The 20,373-nt window shown below is 34.6% G+C and overlaps 1 protein-coding gene across 8 annotated transcripts in view; it reads left to right on the forward strand.

Moving 5' to 3' along the window:
* osbpl8 (oxysterol binding protein-like 8) overlaps positions 1-15,985 on the forward strand; it is a 78,235-nt gene extending 62,250 nt beyond the window's left edge. For 6 of the 8 annotated variants that reach the window (XM_067391462.1, XM_067391467.1, XM_067391469.1 and 3 more), the window contains 19 exons: positions 617-697; positions 794-895; positions 2,637-2,840; positions 4,040-4,124; positions 4,213-4,372; positions 5,316-5,541; positions 5,781-5,965; positions 6,221-6,302; positions 7,736-7,834; positions 7,911-8,007; positions 8,087-8,185; positions 9,841-9,938; positions 10,151-10,240; positions 10,459-10,595; positions 11,493-11,678; positions 12,201-12,357; positions 13,731-13,833; positions 13,913-14,018; positions 14,100-15,985. In XM_067391462.1, the coding sequence (XP_067247563.1) occupies positions 617-697; positions 794-895; positions 2,637-2,840; positions 4,040-4,124; positions 4,213-4,372; positions 5,316-5,541; positions 5,781-5,965; positions 6,221-6,302; positions 7,736-7,834; positions 7,911-8,007; positions 8,087-8,185; positions 9,841-9,938; positions 10,151-10,240; positions 10,459-10,595; positions 11,493-11,678; positions 12,201-12,357; positions 13,731-13,833; positions 13,913-14,018; positions 14,100-14,232 (2,430 nt within the window). In that variant the 3' untranslated portion in view covers positions 14,233-15,985. The remainder of the gene's footprint in view (positions 1-616; positions 698-793; positions 896-2,636; positions 2,841-4,039; positions 4,125-4,212; positions 4,373-5,315; positions 5,542-5,780; positions 5,966-6,220; positions 6,303-7,735; positions 7,835-7,910; positions 8,008-8,086; positions 8,186-9,840; positions 9,939-10,150; positions 10,241-10,458; positions 10,596-11,492; positions 11,679-12,200; positions 12,358-13,730; positions 13,834-13,912; positions 14,019-14,099) is intronic. The other 2 variants (XM_067391464.1, XM_067391470.1) reach the window with 1 other exon arrangement.
* Positions 15,986-20,373: the final 4,388 nt, after the last annotated feature.

Genomic DNA, 20,373 nt, shown 5'->3' on the forward strand with positions numbered 1-20,373 from the left:
CTGATGTCTGGAAAGATGTTTGTCGTGTGTTGTTTTTTTCAAATGCACATTATAAGCAATTCAAACTTTCAGATGTTTTCAGATGGATTAGCATTTGGAGCCATATTTCATTGACAAGCCACGCATAAAAGAAATAATTGCAGCTTTGCGATTTCATAATTGCACTAAGACAAATCGTTTAAGCGCGATTTCAATGGGTTTTTTTTTTTTTTTTTTCAAATCGTGCAGCCCTATTTTTTTTTTTTTTGTCATTTTGGTCATTTTTATTTATTTATTTTTTTTAAATGTCCATATAGTTTTTTAGTTTTAGCTTATTTATAGTTATTTTAATACTTCAATTTAAAACTAAACAAAATGGAGAAATGCTGCCTTGGCAACTAGCTGAAATAAAACAAGTTTTTTATTTACATGTAATTGTTTTCATGTAATGATTATTATATTTTAAGTGAAAAAAATTTATGTTTTTTTTTTTTTATGGTTTTAGTTTTTTTAATTATATGTTTGTATATATAATGAATATGACATGTTAATTCAGGCCAAGCTAAAGCACAGCTCAATAAATATTAGGATGTACAGCATGTCGCACAAGTTACTAACGCCTGTGTTGGTTTCACAGTCGGAAACCAAGCTTTATAATGGCTCAGACAAAGACGTGTCGGCGTCTGGAAACAAACTTACGAAGAAAGAGTCACTCAAGGTACAGCAATGCTCATTAATGACATATAGAGTTTAACTGTGTTTTATCTTGCATATAATTATTATGTTTATACATTATGATTACTAATGACCAAAGGTACAAAAGAAGAACTACAGGGAAGAGAAGAAACGTGCCACTAAAGAACTGCTCAGCACCATCACTGATCCATCTGTCATCGTCATGGCCGACTGGCTTAAGGTGTGTCATTAAAATGTGTTTATTCTTATAGGTCATTTTCATACTGGAGGTTTTGTTGCACTGAATGAATGAGTGTCTATGGTAGAACTGCACGAATAATCGTTAAAAGATCGCAATCTCGATTCAAACACCCATGTGATCTTATTCCTAAATTACAACGATTCAGCTATATGTCTATTAAACTTTTGATAAGTACGATCACAGCGAACATTCAGACCTGCCGCTGATCCAGAGAGCCATTGTCATGTAGGAATGAAACGGCTTTGAAAGCAGGTCTTTTCAACCTCACAGTATCATTATCTCTGTGTAACAGTCCTTCAAATTATCACAGAAGTACTGGAATAAAAGTTTATAGTTCAGATATAAACACTGATGTCTACAGCAGCGATCAAAATAGAGCAAACCTTTTGAAAGTAACTTGATGCGTCAGATAATGGTTGTATTAATTACATCATTACAGCAGTAGATGGCGACAAGTGACTATTAAATAGGCCTATGTATTTGTTAATGAATCATTCATTAAAGAGATACATCCAGTAATAGGCTTGTTCGAGATGCATCGGCACTGCACAGACTGATCGACATATGACATCAAAGTACCGCGAAAGTGATTCAAAAGCATAAGGAGTCGTATGCTCTCCAAACGCTCTCGCGGTACTTTGATGTCATTCGCCGATCAGTCTGCGCAGCGCCGATGCATCTCAAACAAGCCTAATGAAACGAGTGAAGTCTTTGAGTGAGTCATTGAATCATTCATTCAAGAGATTCATTTGAAAAAGCTGATACATCCAGTAATGAAACAAGTGAAGTCTTTGAGTGATTCACTAAATCATCCTTACAAGAGATTCATTCAAAAATGCTGATTCCTCCAGTAATGAAACAAGTGAAGTCTTTGAGTGAGTCACTGAATCATCCTTACAAGAGATTCATTCAAAAATGCTGATTTATCCAGTAGTGAAACAAGTGAAGTCTTTCAGTAAGTCACTGAATCATCCTTACAAGAGATTCATTCAAAAATGCTGATTTATCCAGTAGTGAAACAAGTGAAGTCTTTCAGTGAGTCACTGAATCATTCATTCAACTGATTTGTTCAAAAACAATGATTAATCTAACAAGTCTTTACGAGTTCATTGAATCATTCATTCAAACCAATTTTTTTATTCAAATTAATTAAATACTGTTTAAATAGACTGCAACAATGAACTTATTTCAGAACCTCTATAAAATACATGTTATTTTTTTTAGTTTTCTACTCAGAATCGTGATCTCTATTTTAAACAAAAAAATTGTGATTTTTCAATTTATCCGGATGAGTCACAAACAGTATAAAAGCAATAGTCTTGTTTTAATGTCCAATTGTACATAAATGATCTCAAAATTGTCTTGTTCTTCATTGAATCTCGTGTAATTCGTCCACAGCAGACAGATGCAAGTACTGTACTGTTAAGTTTTGGTAGCAAAAACCCAACAGGACAAAAACATGATTAAAAAGTGAGCAGCACTTTTCATATTGACATCTCCTGAGTCTTTACGTCGCTGCAGGGGTAAACAGCTGATTTTAATAATCACAGTGACACATACATTGATAAAACCAATGTGTGAGTATGCCGAAAAAGACCTTCAGGGTAGGGAGAAAGGGAAGTTAAATTGATCTTAGATTTGGATCAAGTAATCAAACCACATGAGAAAACATCCTTAGAATGACCTCCAGTCTCATACGATCCCGTTTTATCTCTCTCAGATCCGTGGCACGTTGAAGAGCTGGACCAAGCTGTGGTGTGTGCTGAAGCCAGGTGTCCTGCTGATCTATAAGACCAATAAGAACGGCCAGTGGGTCGGTACCGTGCTGCTCAACGCCTGTGAGCTCATCGAGAGACCCTCGAAGAAGGATGGCTTCTGCTTCAAGCTCTTCCACCCACTCGAACAGTCCATCTGGGCCGTCAAGGTACTTGAGAAACTCGCATTAACCTGAACCTTTTTGGATTTGCATTGTTTTGCATTATCATTTGAATGTCAGAGGTAGACATACCTCTAATCTTTGAAGTGCCAAAAGAAGTCTTAAAGGCGTAATAAAAGAAAAAATATATAATGATCTTAATATTAAAATAATAATATATAAAACGTATATTAAAATATTTAAAAACACACAGCAAAACAGTCGTTCTGGCAAAAAATTTTGGCCCGTTTGGAATGAAACCGGTGCAACGAGATTCTCTGGAGTCTATTTGGCAATTATTATAAAAAAAAAAATTAAATTTTGGTTCACGGTCCTGAGGGGGCGCCAAAACGTTCAAAGTGGGTTGAGCCACTTTTGCTAAAATGGCTGTAACTTGTGAATGGAATGAGATATTTTCACCAAACTCAGCACACCTATGTAAGAGCTCATTCTGTGGTCACATGACACAGGACGCAGAGACTGGCCACTTGGTGGCGCTATAACAGGAAACGCACATGAAAATGGCTATACCTACTTCACCATTAGTCTGATTGACTTGAAAATTGGCATGCAATGTCTTTGTCCAAGGTTCCATAATCATCCATGAGGATGTTGACGTATCTCGAAAAACATATCCGACATTGGCCAGTGAATTTTGAGCAGCTATCAGACGAGGCTGTTCGAAACGAAACTCGCTGGGCCTGTTTGAGTCACGGCCTGTGAGTAATTCGAAAGAAATCGGGCACCTTTGCGTTTTTCACGTGCATAAAGGATTGTGTATCGTGCAATTTTTCACGCACGCCCACGACAGTCGTACTGGTAGAACTCCTCATTCTGAGCAACTTTGCCTCTAGGACCGCCGCCGTCCATCGAATCGTTCGTTAAATATTGGAGATTATTTCGAAAACCAACTTTGGTGAACACGTCCTAGGTTTTTTGCTCAACCTTGATAAATGTTAAAAAGCTTTACATATTTCCTATGGTACATTTCCTGTATTGGCTGTAAATGATTATATGTATATGATTGAGATGGTTACAGGCTTTACTGAAGGGTAGTATATTAAATATTTTAAAGTATAAATATAAAAGAAAATTCTATGAAAAAGGGCTTTTTAATAATCATGGTATTACATATATTCTTTCATTAGCATAAAAAGTTTCATTTGGATAGTTGGATGAAGTGTTTATTGTGTTTACATTTGTCTCAGGGTCCCAAAGGAGAAGCCGTGGGGTCCATCACGCAGCCGTTACCCAGCAGCCACCTGATCTTCAGAGCGGCTTCAGAATCTGACGGTGAGACACACACGCACACCAGACTACAATAGAGTAATGTATTTTACTGCGGAATCAATCTTCATAAAACTTTATTTGATTTGTGCAGGCCGATGTTGGATGGACGCTCTTGAACTGGCTCTGAAATGCTCGAGTTTACTGAAGAGAACGATGATCAGAGAAGGCAAAGAGGAGACGCCGCAGACCGCAGAGCAGTCGCACATTAACTTCTACAGTCTGCTGCGGGCGCACAACATGCAGGGCTTTCAGTAAGAACACATTAACATACTGAGCTGTCATGTGACAGGCTCTTTAGATTAATATTTTAATCAGCATTGATTAAAAACTGACACTTCATGGACTTGCATATTCATTTTTAATGTCGGATGTTTAGCGGCAGAGTGCCGTGACATTTCTATTTTAATATACTTTAAAATACAATTTATTTCTGTGATGCAAAGCAAAATTTTCAGCATTACTCCAGTCTTCAGTGTCACATGATCCTTCAGAAATCATTCTACTATGCTGATTTATTATCAGTGTTATAAACAGTTGTGCTGCTTGATATTTTTTATAACCCGTGATACTTTTTTCAGGATTCATTGATGAATAAAAAGTAAAAAAGAACAGCATTTATTCAAAATAGAAATCTTTTCTAGCAATATATTAGTCTTTACTATCACTTTTTATCAATTTAACACATCCTTGCTGAATAAAAGTAATAATTTCTTTTAAAAATGACTGACCCCAAACTTTTGAACGGTAGTGTATAGTGTTCCAAAAGAGCTCTTTAGCTCCGCCTACTCCCACGATTACATCATTCACAGTTTTTTGTGGGAGTAGGCGGGGCTAAAGAACACTTTTGTTGCATTTTCCTAATCACTACCCTCTGATTGGTGGCATTTTCTGTACAGCATCATGGGTAATGTAGTTTTTCACCACAAATTCAGCTGTTAAATTAAAAATAAGTTGAGGTAATGCAGTCTGACAGCTTTAACAAAAGCATATACAATCGATTAACAGCTCCTTAGCTAACTGTAGGTCTGTTTTTAAAGGTTTATAACTTATCGTCCAAACTAATTTTCACTATGGAGAAAATGAATGAGTTTTCACTTCCAGAACAGAGCTGTTGTACTCTATACACTTACACTGACTAAAACGGATGTAGTCAGCGCATTTGTGTACTAACTGAAAGTTTGCGTGATCCGTCAGGTTTAACGACAGTGACCAGTTTAAGGATCCGGACCTGTACTCGGATAAGTCGGACCGTGAGAATGAGCAGGAGCAGGAGGAGTGGGAAAATGAGGTGATGGAGAAAAGTGAAGAGAGCGACAGCGACACGTCAGAGCGACAGGAAGACTCGTACGTCGACCTGGATCCCAACGAGACGCTGCGGGAAACGCCGTACATTGAGCAGAGCCACGAAGAGCTCGGAGAGGTGCGTGTGCGATTGAAGTCCGGTTAAATCAATGCCTCATTTATGCATGTAAATGATGACATTATCATAATGAATTATTAAAGTCGTTTGGCTCAAGTGGAGTGTTATTGATGCACAGATGCTAACACAATATACAGACGTCTCTTTTACAGCAGACAGCTGGGGAGATGAGCAGTAAGTCTGTGGTGGAAATGACACAATCTGTTCATTCAGTCTGTGTGTGTGTGTGTGTTTATCAGGCTGGCGAAGAGTCTCAGACAGAGACGGTATCAGAGGAGAATAAATCTCTGATCTGGACTCTGCTGAAGCAGGTCCGGCCCGGCATGGACCTGTCCAAAGTCGTGCTTCCCACCTTCATCCTGGAGCCACGATCCTTCCTGGACAAACTGTCCGATTACTACTACCACGCTGACTTCCTGTCGGAGTAAGATTACACACAGACACAGTGACGTTCAGAGTATTCAGAATATATTCACAAATAAAACGAAAACCTAATAAAAAGAATTTAAATAAAGCTGAATGAAAATCTATAAATGTTTGTTGAAAAACTAAAATGAAAATTAGAAATAAATACATTTAAGTTGAAGTACTAGCAAATAAAATGGAAAAATACACAAGGCCATCAAATCAGATTTTAGTTTGTTTTCTTAAAGTAATTGTCTGTTGTTTACGTCATCAGAGCGGCGGTGGAGGAAAACGCTTATAACCGAATGAAGAAGGTGGTCAAATGGTACATTTCTGGATTCTACAAGAAGCCAAAGGTGAAGACAGATTCACTAACAGCCATCAGGTGTCTCAAATCTACAGAGCCCCTAAAGGGACCTTTTCAAAAATAAAAAAATGACAGAGTTTTGCATGCTCACAAGATACTTTTGCGTGCGCATGAAACAATTTACACTGCAAAAAATGCTGTTCTTACTTAGAGTTTTTGTCTTGTTTCTAGTCAAAATATCTTAAAGTTCTTAAATCAAGTAGCATTTTCTTGACAAGTAAAAATTATTTTCTTGTTTTCAGGAAAAAATAAGTCAAAATTAAGTGAGTTTTTCCTTAAAACAAGCAAAATAATCTGCCAATGGGGTAAGCAAAAACTCAATTTTGACTTATTTTTCCTGAAAACAAGAAAATAATTTTTACTTGTCAAGAAAATGCTACTTGATTTAAGAACTTTAAGATATTTTGACTAGAAACATGACAAAAACTCTAAGAACAGCATTTTTTGCAGTGTATTGCATTCAAATTTCCAGTTTGTGTATACTACAACCTATTTCATTTGTGCGTCACTGCCTATGAAGAAAGCCAGAGTATGGATGCACATGAACTAATAAAGATCATGAAAATTAAAGAGAAAATGAGAGTGGATGCACATGAACTAATACAACTAATACAGTATTTGCTCAAAATCTGGCTTTCTTAGACCAGATCGTCTAGGATGAATCCAGCTAATTATTCGTTTTAATTAAAACATGTGTCCTTTATGTCAATGACTCTGCTCGCAATAAGCGCTGTTAGAACTGAATGAAGAAAATAAGCATTTCTCTGTCACCTGTAAGGATGCGTTAAATCTGACAAAGTGGTTTAATAAAGGGCCGTTTGATCTTGTGAAATATAAAATTTAACTTTTTACAGGTCCAGTATTTTTACATGGGAAAATATAAATATGGCCTACTGCCCTATACAAAGTTTCATCATTTTTACTGTACCAATGTTTTTCATGAACCATTAAACGTGGCATTATGACAATGCACACTGAGCCCATTTCCCAGCGCGATTCTTGGATGCCACAGAGTTAAATACATTAAAATGGACAAAAGTTCTTGAAATATGACGCACTTCCCTAACGAAAGCCACATTTTGAGCAATTTTTACTGTATCAGCCTTATTTATGTTTTTTTAACTTGGCAAAAAGAACAATGCACCTAGAACAATATCCCGGCCGTCACAGAGAATGCTTTAAGCAGACATAAGGCCGTGACTTAAGCCACACGAAAGCCACATGCCCTACGAAAGCCACATTTCAGCAAATAGATCGTTATTATTTATGCACATCCATACTCGCATTTTCTGCATAATTTGAGCATAGTTTCTCTTGAGCACACGAAACTGTCATTTTTTTTATTTTTGCAAAGGTCCCTTTAGGGGATCCGTACAAATCTGCCATTTTACTTAATATTTTCACCACTTTTGTCATTGACAGGGTTTAAAGAAACCATATAACCCCATTATTGGAGAAACATTTCGCTGTTTATGGATCCACACCAGGACGAACAGCAAAACCTTCTACATCGCAGAACAGGTAAAGCAGTGACGTCCATTTTGATTCCAGTTAGTATTGAACTACACTCACAGATAATGCATCTGTTGTCCTCCAGGTATCCCATCATCCTCCAGTTTCAGCCTTTTATGTCAGTAACAGGAAGGATGGCTTTTGTCTCAGTGGCAGCATCCTGGCCAAGTCCAAGTTTTATGGTGAGACAGAAGACACACTCTATTAAATCACATGATTTTGTATAACACACACATCTCACTGTGTTGGTGTGTTTCTCAGGAAACTCTCTGTCGGCCATCTTGGACGGTGAAGCCAGGCTGTCGTTTTTGAACAGAGGGGAGGACTATGTGATGAACATGCCCTACGCTCACTGCAAAGGTCTGTCTGCGCACATGCACATACGCTAACACCCGTCAGCACAGTAACACCCCTGACTCTGCATGTACTAATACAGCCGTCATACTGCACGACTAACCCTATCCCCGTTGTCTTCTGTAGGGACACATCTAGGTATGTTTACATGTGTAGTGACTCGTTTTGACTGGTTTAGATACATGTGCAGTATCCAGTCTAGATTTTGCATTTAGTTAGAATATGACGATTTGGTCACACTTTCTACAGTATGCCTCTTAATGATAACAAGAAAAACATCATTTCATTATGTAACGTTTAACAGATCATTAGCTAATGTATATTCAAATATGTTTTATTTATTTATATATATATTATATATTTACTTAAGTGTGTGTTTGTATTTTATTTTATTATCGATAACATAAATGTGTGTGTGTGTGTGTGTGTGTGTGTGTGTGTGTGTGTGTGTGTATATATATATATATATTTGTATGTATATCATATATTTATAAATATTTATTTTAATTAGTTTTAATATAGTTTTTATAAATATGATTCATAATTGTAATATAAATATATATTCAAATTGTGTGTATATATGTGTGTGTGTGTGTATATAATATAAATATATAAATGTATGCTTAATGTATAATTATATTGATATGTTTTTATGATTTATATTTATAGTTTACTTATTAAATTTTATTTGTAATTTAAATATATTTAAAGTGTTAATATATATATATATATATATATATATATATATATATATATATATATATATATATATATATATATATATATATATATATATAATTGTGTGTGTGTGTATATATATATATATATATATATATATATATATATATATATATATATATATAAATTTGTAATGTGATTATATTATATATATTTAAAAATATTTATTTTAAATAGTTTTAATATAGTTTTTATAAATACGATTCATAATTGTAATATAAATATATATTCAAATTGTGTGTATATATGTGTGTGTGTGTGTGTGTGTGTGTATAATATAAATATATAAATATATATAAATGTATGCTTAATGTATAATTATATTGATATGTTTTTATGATTTATATTTATAGTTTACTTATTAAATTATATTTGTAATTTAAATATATTTAAAGTGTTAATTATATTTATATATATATATATATATATATATATATATATATATATATATATATATATATATATATATATATATATATATATATATATAAATACATATATATTATGTGCGATATGTAAATATTTAATTTTGTTAATATATATTTATAAATATGATTCATAATAATTATATATATATATATATGCATTTAATAATATACTTTATTCATATTTGATCGGTTAAGCTTTGTATAAAAGTTAATGTTGAATTGTTATTATAAAGTGTTACCAAAGACCCATCTCCTGCAGACTAAGGTCTGGCTTAGCAAGCGTCATGTATTTACGGCTGTTTGTCCAGTAACGTGATTTGTGCGTTGTTTTTTTTATATATATATATATAAAAACAATTCTAAGAGAACATGTGCAAATAAAATAAATCTCAATGCCGGTGTACACACACACACACTCAGGTATATTCACTAACACTCAGATACACAGTTCATTCATGCAGATTAACACACATTCTGTGTCTGTGTGTCTCTCAGGGATCCTGTACGGTACTATGACTCTGGAGCTGGGCGGACAGGTGTCCATCACCTGTGAGAAGACGGGCTACAGCGCTCAGCTGGAGTTCAAACTCAAGGTGTGTGTGTGTGCGCTCATGTCAGTGTGTTTTACTGTTTAAGCTTTTGTGACATTTAGAAGAACAGTGGGACGCAGACAGAAAGGCCACAGACATCACATCTGTTACACATCAAACCAATTGCCACACTGATAACGGCACTGCGTCCACAAATGAATGATGCTCTGTATGACTTGTTTCAATCGCATGACTGATATTTTTTTTCATCACAGCCGTTCCTTGGCAGCAGTGATAGTGTCAATCAGATCAGCGGGAAGATCAAACTTGGGAAGGAGGTGCTGGCGACACTCGAGGGGCACTGGGTGAGTGTGTGTGCTAATATAGTCTAGACGATTTTTAATGCCAAAGCGGGCAGTTCTTGGCTGGAGTAGTGAAAAGATTGGCTATGACTCTGTCTGATATGTCTAAAGCATGTCATTAAGCACACAACTAATGATTTTAGCTACTTGAAATTGACCTGAAACTAAGGCTTGTTAGAACTCATTAAGAAGTCAGAAGTCATTTTGTGTATTTTCTACAGGACAGTGAAGTCTTCATCAACGATAAGAAGACGGGTGAGATGGAGACGTTTTGGAACCCAACGCCAGAACTGAGGCAGGACCGACTGATCCGATGCACTGTTCCTCCTGAAGAACAGGGCGAGTTTGAGTCCGAGAGGTAACGCTGCTGGTCACATGATCAGATTCATTACTAAAAAATATATATATATAAAAATCATATATAAATAAATCAAAAGTAGAGCAGCTCTGAGAGTCACTTCATGATCAGTTACGCACAGAAATGCAAAGATCTTCACTACAACCCGCCAAAATAAAAGTTTGGTTTAACTTGAAGAAATTGTGATATCACTATTGGACAGTAGAATGTATTTTTTATTACTACCTTTAATAATAATGATAATAATAAAATTATTAAAACATAATTTTTTAAGGAGTATCACAGCTTTTTTTAAATACCTTAATAAATAAAAAATATTCTTATAAATAAGAAATTAAATTTGCATTGAAATAAATTTAAGATTTATAATACATAAATGTAATAATAAATAGTTATATATTAAATTCAAGTTTAAATAATAAATGTAGTAAATAAAAAATAATTAGAAAATAAATATAATTAAAAAAAAAAAGATAAATCTAAAAAATAATAAATGTAATAAAAATGATTAGAAATGTAATGTGCTTTCAAATAAATAGTTATATGCAGTAAATCAATAAATAGATAAATGTAAGATTTAATTATATAATAAATGTAATAATTAGTTAGATATTAAATTCACTTTTAATTAATAAATGTAATAAAAATGTAAATTTAAAAAAAAAATGTAATAATAAAAAATGTATAAAAAAATTCTATTAACTAGACATGATTATTAAAATGTAATTTAACCATTAAAATGGAACTGAAAAAGGGAATTTGGAAAAAAATAAAACATTTCATAGGGCACTATGTGATCGCTAACGCTCAGTGACACAAGAAATATCCCTAAGCTCTCAAATAGTGTCACGAATTTGAAAACTAACATTGACAGAAGTGTTTCTCTGTCATCTTAAGGCTGTGGCAGCATGTGACACGGGCCATAAATAACAAGGACCAGACGGAGGCGACCAATGAGAAGTTCATTCTGGAGGAGGTTCAGAGGAAGGCGGCACGCGAGCGCAAGGCAAAGTGTGAGGAGTGGACGCCCGCTCTGTTCGAGCAAGACCCCGCCACCGGAGAGTGGCATTACCGCTACGCCGAGTAAGCACAGTATTTTATTTCATTACGTTTTAAAAGATTCATTCAAGTGATGTTTTATGCCTTCATTTGATTATTACTGTGTTTGATGATAAATCTGTAGTAAATCATAAATCCAGAAAAATTCTATTATTATTATTATTATTATTATTTTATTAAATTATTAAATTGTTAAAGTTTGATGAATTCAATTGATTAGACATGATTTTTGATTATTAAATTACGTAATTATGTATTAATTTATTTGACTAAACCCTTAAAACTGATTGGATTCCAGAAAAAATCAAATGGAAAACATGGAATTTGGGAAAAATGAAACTGATTTCATAGGACCCAAAAGTATGTAATAACTTGATTTTTTTTTTTTGATAGCTAAAATTTTATTGAACCATTAAAACAGATCTGAGAGCTGTCCAGCCAGCACTCACTTTTCGTTTTATAACACATGCTGCCCCCTCCTGGACAGGAAGTGCATTGTAGCATGTCCCATTTACTTTGAGGATGGTGTTTGTCTCTGTGTCCTAGCACTCGTCCGTGGGATCCGCTCAACGATCTGATTCAGTTCGAGAAAGACGGCTGTATTCAGACCAAAGTGCGCCACAGGACGCCTATGGTACGTTCAGCCAGTGTAGTTAGTCTCAGTACCCAGCAGGGCTCCCGGAGGGACAATTACCTGAGCCAGGTACGTCCTTCTGTCCCCACCTTTCCCTCATTCTACCCACAATCCCCCTCTCTGCTTCCATCTCATCATCGCCTGCCGTCGCCTGCGCTCTCTCCATTCTTCAACCAACCAATCACCGTTCTGCAATGCAACCAATCATTTGCTGCCTGACCTGATCACATGACCGCTCTGCTTCATTTTCAGCTTTTGTTTTTTCTTTGTGCTCTTTGGCATTTGCAACTGACTCGCATGCATGCCTGTGTGATTTCTGTTTGTTTTTTTGGTTGCATCAGGAATGCATCTTTGAAACTAGGGTCCAAAATTAACACTTGTTTTATGAGTCTTGGGATATTGTACAAAAAAAAAACATTTTAAAAGATTTGAATAAGTGTACAGTGTAAAATCACATTGGATGGAAATGATATTTTGTGTGATACTTCGAATTTTTAAATAAATAATAAACGTAGGAATATATAGTTAGAAATTAAATTCATGTTTAAATAAATAATAAATGTAAGATTTGAAAAAATAAGTGAAAAAAATTTAAAATTAAATTTGTTTTCAAATAAATAGTAATATGTAATAAATATTAATTAATTAAATAAATAATAATAAATGTAATTTAAATACATAATAAATGTAATAATAAATAGTTATTAAATTTGTTTAAATAATACACTTTGTAATAAATAAAAAATAAGAAATGAAATATACATTTAAAAAATTAATAACTAAAATGAAATGGTAAATGTAATAATAAAAATGGTCATAAATGTGCTTTTTACATGTTTTAATAGATTAAATAATAAGTAAAAATGAAAAATACAATAAATGAATAATTTAAAATTTAAAAAATAATGAAAAATGTAATAAAAATGATCATAAATTAAATGTGCTTTCAAATAAATAAAATTAGAAATTAGAAATTTTGGGTTAAACAAATAGTACATGTAATAATGAATACAAAATAATTAGAAATTAAATTTGCATTTAAATAAATAATAGTAAAAAAAAAAAAAAAGTAATAATAAGTAAAAAGTAATTAGAAAGTAATAAATATAATAATAAAAAAATTAGAAATTACATTTGCAACTTGGAAACTATGAAAACATAGCTAAAAGCACCAATATGCATAAGTAAAATCTGCTCAAAAATCCCACTGTTGTAGGAACAGAAGTGCATTTTTTAATGCAAAACACCGCTTCATGGCCAGTATTAAATATTTATGGCTGGTAAAAAAAAAGAAAGAAAGAAAAAACGTTCATTTTGGACCCTGTTTGCAACCTTTCAGGAATATCTGAGAATTGCATATATAGTTGTAATATAACCTGTCATAACCATAATATAAAGACGTGATGTGAATGTTCGTCTCTTGTCTGCGTGTGTTTCTTTAGGTGACGGGACCAAAACGGAAACATAAGAGCGACAAACCTAAAAGTCCAGAAAGTGGCTGCTCGTCTCCGGAGCCGGACCGACAGGACTCGTCAGGCAGCGAGAGTACGTCACACACACACACACACACACACACGCTCAAACATCCCACGTGCCAAAAACCTGATCATGATCTTTTCCTCAGGGCACAAAAGCAAACACAACAGCCGCCTCAGGAAGAAGGGAACAGATCTGAGTGAAATCCAAAGTGCCATTGAGTCGATCCGACAAACACAGGAAGACATTAACAGGTGAAACTGCGTCTCAAATAAATGAATAAATACTTCAGAATGAAAAACAAGAATATTAACTTTTGTTAATATTGCATCCAGGAGCGTCAACGCCCTGAGGAGTCGAGTGGCGAGTCAATCGACGACGGAAAGTTGGTTCCTCACTCACAGAGATTTCGCCATCATCCTCTTCCTCATCTTCGTCCAGGTCCTTCTCAACTTCATCTTCAAGTAACGACACAGCGCCTCAAACGGGCGACCCTATCATCTCACGACACATTCGGTTATTTCGTTTTTTTGCGTCGCGCAAAAGGACGGCTAATATCAGCCGCGGTTGAAGTGCATAGAAATGACTGTTTACTTTTATTCTTCAAAAAGAGGAAATTCTCATCAGCTTCTAATTGTTTTAATTTATTTTAACAATGTTTTTTTTTACCGTTCATGAGCGCCTCCTGCTGTAGTGGAGGACGTCAGTCAATATAGAAATGAAATGGGTGAATGATCATTAAATCTGGGTCATATTTTGCCCTTAAATTGAAAAACGCAATGGAAAGCATTTTGCATTATGATATTTTCATGACAAATAAGCACATTTCACCCAAAAATGTCATGACTGAAGTGCAAAAAAAACAACTAATTTTCCTTACTATAATCCCAAAAAATGAAATAAGTATTTGTACGTGATGGTATTTATTGTACTGCCTTTAATTTGTACTGATTTAAATGCGAATGGATGCATTATAGCAATGAGAATTTGGAAATGTTATGAAAGTGAATATGTCTTAATGCGTTTTAGTCCTAAAATCCACATTTCTTTTGGTTTTTGAGGGATTGAAATGTGACCTGGACACCCCAGTATGAAACTTTAAGGTTCAATATTGCTGATGTTACTGGTATTTTATGAACATTTTATTAAATGAATGAAGGATGTTGTGAGTCGAGGTCAAATTTTGTATTATTTAAAGCTGTTCTGGGAACAATTTCATTATAAATCTTAATTTTAACAGCACAGTATGTGGATCCTGCATTTCATACGTTCGTGAGTCGTGTTTGAAGGTAATAATAATGTTTAATTTATTTGAACGATACTGGAGCGTGTACAGTATCCCGAGCGTCACATTTAATATTACTCCGAGGAAACAGTAGATCTAGGCGTAGTAAACCTGTAGCAGGAAATACTGTTGCGTACTTTTGTAGTTGCTTGACTCTCGTCTGCCACTGTTACATCAGACTAGATGTACGATTATCATGCCAAATAGTCTGAGAGTAGATTAGAGTGTTAACGTCTCATCTGTACATAGTAGAAAACCCATTTCCTTTTGTACTTCTAGAGAAACGTGTGCTAGCCAGACGCCGTCGCCCATAGCCCCGTCACGTGTCTTTGTTCTGCGGGCGTTCGTTCGGTCACCTGATCACTTGCACCGCGTCCAATCAGATGTTTGAATGTGCTCATGTCAACAACAACTACTAAAAAAAAACCACGTGCCTTTACGAGCGGGTCCTGCAGCCGGAGTCTGAGGGATTGAGCCCGACTGTTTAATTCCCACCATCGTTTGTCTTTATTTCTCACTTCGAGTGAATGTGCCATACTCGATCTCGGAGACGTTTCCGGCTCGGCGTCTCACTGTGAGTTTTAGATTTCGTCCCGGAGCTCAAAAGCTGCCATAGATCTGCCATCGTCTGCCACCAAACCAGGGATCAAGCTGTATGTCACATGCATTCTGTTCAGTGTTCGTCTCCACGTTGCACACTTTATGCTTCTAGTTGAGCTCATTGTTCGTCGTTTTGTTCAGTTTTTTTTTTTTTTTTTTTTGCCCCAGGCTCTTTTTAAAGGTTTTTACTCCTGCTGATCCATGTTGGGTTTTTTGTTCTTGATGATTTCCTGCAGATGTCTCTATGTACAGAACATGCTTATTTGTATTACAAAAATAACTTCCTGTAAATTTGTCACCTGTGACATATCACCAAATAAATGAAAAAGACTGTACTGTTGCTTCTCCTTTCTTTGTACATGTCAGTATTGATTTATGTTATTAAATTGCCTTTGTGTAAAGGTTATTATAGTTATGAATTATTAATTTTATTTTATTTAGATTTGATTTATTTAATTTTCATTTAGTTTATTTAAATTTCAGTGTATTTCTTTTTATTTTATTTGAACGCTTCCACAGTTAATGTGCTAACTGGTATAATTTAAACATTTTAACCGTGTTAAATATCTCTGCAGTCTAGTGTAATTGCTTTATTGTAGTTCGTTTTAGTCATAAAAACACTTTTGTTCATACTTCATTTAACTAAAACACTTTCATTAATTATACTGTTTTGTGTTAATGATATATTAGCTATATCTGTGAATGACAGATGTGTTTACTGTATCTGTGATTTTCCAGGAATGCTGTCTGTCATTTTAGATGCATTTACTCTAATGGCCAGCAGAGGGCGCTTTAAGACTTCAGTTCATTAGCATGGCAAAAAGTCAAATAATAGTGGAGTAAATGAGTAGTATTAACGAATCATATAAAACAACATTGTAAAGTAGAATATATAATTTACACAACAGTAAATTCCAGTCCTATACAAAATAATTTAATCTAAAAACAATATAGCATGTGTATTTATGTATTTAGTAAGCTGTGTAATAAGTGGGATAATCTACAGCCAGACAATGTAGTTGTTCAATCTGTCAGGGTTTAATTTGTAATAATGGTAGATTAGTATGCCTATTAAATGAAAATATTTTTATCATGCACTAATGAAAGAAAAAAACATTATTTTCTCTATTTAAGGCATTTTGGTTGAGTCAGATTTAGTTGTTTTGGGGGTTAGTGGATTGAATGAATTGAGCCTGATGTATTAGTCTGGTTTATTGACACTGGTGTTGAAGCCGAACAGCTGGAGCTGTCACTTAATCCGCATGTGTGCTGATGCATGCTGGGACAGCAGCTTCCGGAGCGACGGGCCGTCTTCCCACATGTCACAGAGATGATGTCAACCCTGGTGAGTTCACATAGTGATGTCATAACCTTCGTGAGTTAACATGGTGGTGTCATAACACTGGTGAGTTCCTATGAATCCTAGTGATGTCATAGATTTCACATAATGATGTCATAACCTTCTTGAGTTCACATAGTGATGTCAGAGTTCACAGAATGATATCATAACCAAGGTGAGTTCACATAATGATATCATAACCATGGTGAGTTCACATAATGATGTCATATTGTTCACATAATGATGTCATAACCTTGTTGAATTCACATAGTGATGTCAGAGTTCACAGAATGATATCATAACCAAGGTGAGTTCACATAATGATGTCATAACCTTGGTGAGTTCACATAATGATGTCATATTGCTCACATAATGATGTCATAACCTTGTTGAGTTCACATAGTGATGTCAGAGTTTACAGAATGATATCATAACCATGGTGAGTTCACATAATGATGTGAAATTGTTCACAGAATGATGTCATAACCTTGTTGAGTTCACATAGTGATGTCAGAGTTTACAGAATGATATCATAACCATGGTGAGTTCACATAATGATGTGAAATTGTTCACAGAATGATGTCATAACCTTGTTGAGTTCACATAATGATGTCATAACCATGGTGAGTTCACATAATGATGTCATAACCTTGGTGAGTTCACATAATGATGTCATATTGCTCACATAATGATGTCATAACCATGGTGAGGTCACATAATGATGTCATATTGTTCACATAATGATGTCATAACCATGGTGAGGTCACATAATGATGTCATATTGTTCACATAATGATGTCATAACCATGGTGAGTTCACATAGTGATGTCATATTGTTCACATAATGATGTCATAACCATGGTGAGGTCACATAATGATGTCATATTGTTCACATAATGATGTCATAACCATGGTGAGTTCACATAGTGATGTCATATTGTTCACATAATGATGTCATAACCATGGTGAGGTCACATAATGATGTCATAACCTTCTTGAGTTCACATAGTGATGTCAGAGTTCACAGAATGATATCATAACCAAGGTGAGTTCACATAATGATATCATAACCATGGTGAGTTCACATAATGATGTCATATTGTTCACATAATGATGTCATAACCTTGTTGAGTTCACATAGTGATGTCAGAGTTCACAGAATGATATCATAACCAAGGTGAGTTCACATAATGATATCATAACCATGGTGAGTTCACATAATGATGTCATATTGTTCACATAATGATGTCATAACCTTGTTGAGTTCACATAGTGATGTCAGAGTTCACAGAATGATATCATAACCAAGGTGAGTTCACATAATGATGTCATAACCTTGGTGAGTTCACATAATGATGTCATATTGCTCACATAACGATGTCATAACCTTGTTGAGTTCACATAGTGATGTCAGAGTTCACATAATGATGTCATAACCTTGGTGAGTTCACATAATGATGTGAAATTGTTCACAGAATGATGTCATAACCTTGTTGAGTTCACATAATGATGTCATAACCATGGTGAGTTCACATAATGATGTCATAACCTTGGTGAGTTCACATAATGATGTCATATTGTTCACATAATGATGTCATAACCATGGTGAGGTCACATAATGATGTCATATTGTTCACATAATGATGTCATAACCATGGTGAGGTCACATAATGATGTCATATTGTTCACATAATGATGTCATAACCATGGTGAGTTCACATAGTGATGTCATATTGTTCACATAATGATGTCATAACCATGGTGAGGTCACATAATGATGTCATATTGTTCACATAATGATGTCATAACCATGGTGAGTTCACATAGTGATGTCATATTGTTCACATAATGATGTCATAACCATGGTGAGGTCACATAATGATGTCATATTGTTCACATAATGATGTCATAACCATGGTGAGTTCACATAATGATGTCATATTGTTCACATAATGATGTCATAACCATGGTGAGGTCACATAATGATGTCATATTGTTCACATAATGATGTCATAACCATGGTGAGTTCACATAGTGATGTCAGAGTTCACAGAATGATATCATAACCAAGGTGAGTTCACATAATGATATCATAACCATGGTGAGTTCACATAATGATGTCATATTGTTCACATAATGATGTCATAACCTTGTTGAGTTCACATAGTGATGTCAGAGTTCACAGAATGATATCATAACCAAGGTGAGTTCACATAATGATGTCATAACCTTGGTGAGTTCACATAATGATGTCATATTGCTCACATAATGATGTCATAACCTTGTTGAGTTCACATAGTGATGTCAGAGTTTACAGAATGATATCATAACCATGGTGAGTTCACATAATGATGTGAAATTGTTCACAGAATGATGTCATAACCTTGTTGAGTTCACATAATGATGTCATAACCATGGTGAGTTCACATAATGATGTCATAACCTTGGTGAGTTCACATAATGATGTCATATTGTTCACATAATGATGTCATAACCATGGTGAGGTCACATAATGATGTCATATTGTTCACATAATGATGTCATAACCATGGTGAGTTCACATAATGATGTCATATTGTTCACATAATGATGTCATAACCATGGTGAGGTCACATAATGATGTCATATTGTTCACATAATGATGTCATAACCATGGTGAGTTCACATAGTGATGTCAGAGTTCACAGAATGATATCATAACCAAGGTGAGTTCACATAATGATATCATAACCATGGTGAGTTCACATAATGATGTCATATTGTTCACATAATGATGTCATAACCTTGTTGAGTTCACATAGTGATGTCAGAGTTCACAGAATGATATCATAACCAAGGTGAGTTCACATAATGATGTCATAACCTTGGTGAGTTCACATAATGATGTCATATTGCTCACATAATGATGTCATAACCTTGTTGAGTTCACATAGTGATGTCAGAGTTTACAGAATGATATCATAACCATGGTGAGTTCACATAATGATGTGAAATTGTTCACAGAATGATGTCATAACCTTGTTGAGTTCACATAATGATGTCATAACCATGGTGAGTTCACATAATGATGTCATAACTTTGGTGAGTTCACATAATGATTTCATATTGTTCACATAATGATGTCATAACCATGGTGAGGTCACATAATGATGTCATATTGTTCACATAATGATGTCATAACCATGGTGAGGTCACATAATGATGTCATATTGTTCACATAATGATGTCATAACCATGGTGAGTTCACATAGTGATGTCATATTGTTCACATAATGATGTCATAACCATGGTGAGGTCACATAATGATGTCATATTGTTCACATAATGATGTCATAACCATGGTGAGTTCACATAGTGATGTCATATTGTTCACATAATGATGTCA

Source organism: Chanodichthys erythropterus, chromosome 8, assembly GCF_024489055.1.
Source record: "Chanodichthys erythropterus isolate Z2021 chromosome 8, ASM2448905v1, whole genome shotgun sequence".
NCBI classification, from domain to species: domain Eukaryota; kingdom Metazoa; phylum Chordata; class Actinopteri; order Cypriniformes; family Xenocyprididae; genus Chanodichthys; species Chanodichthys erythropterus.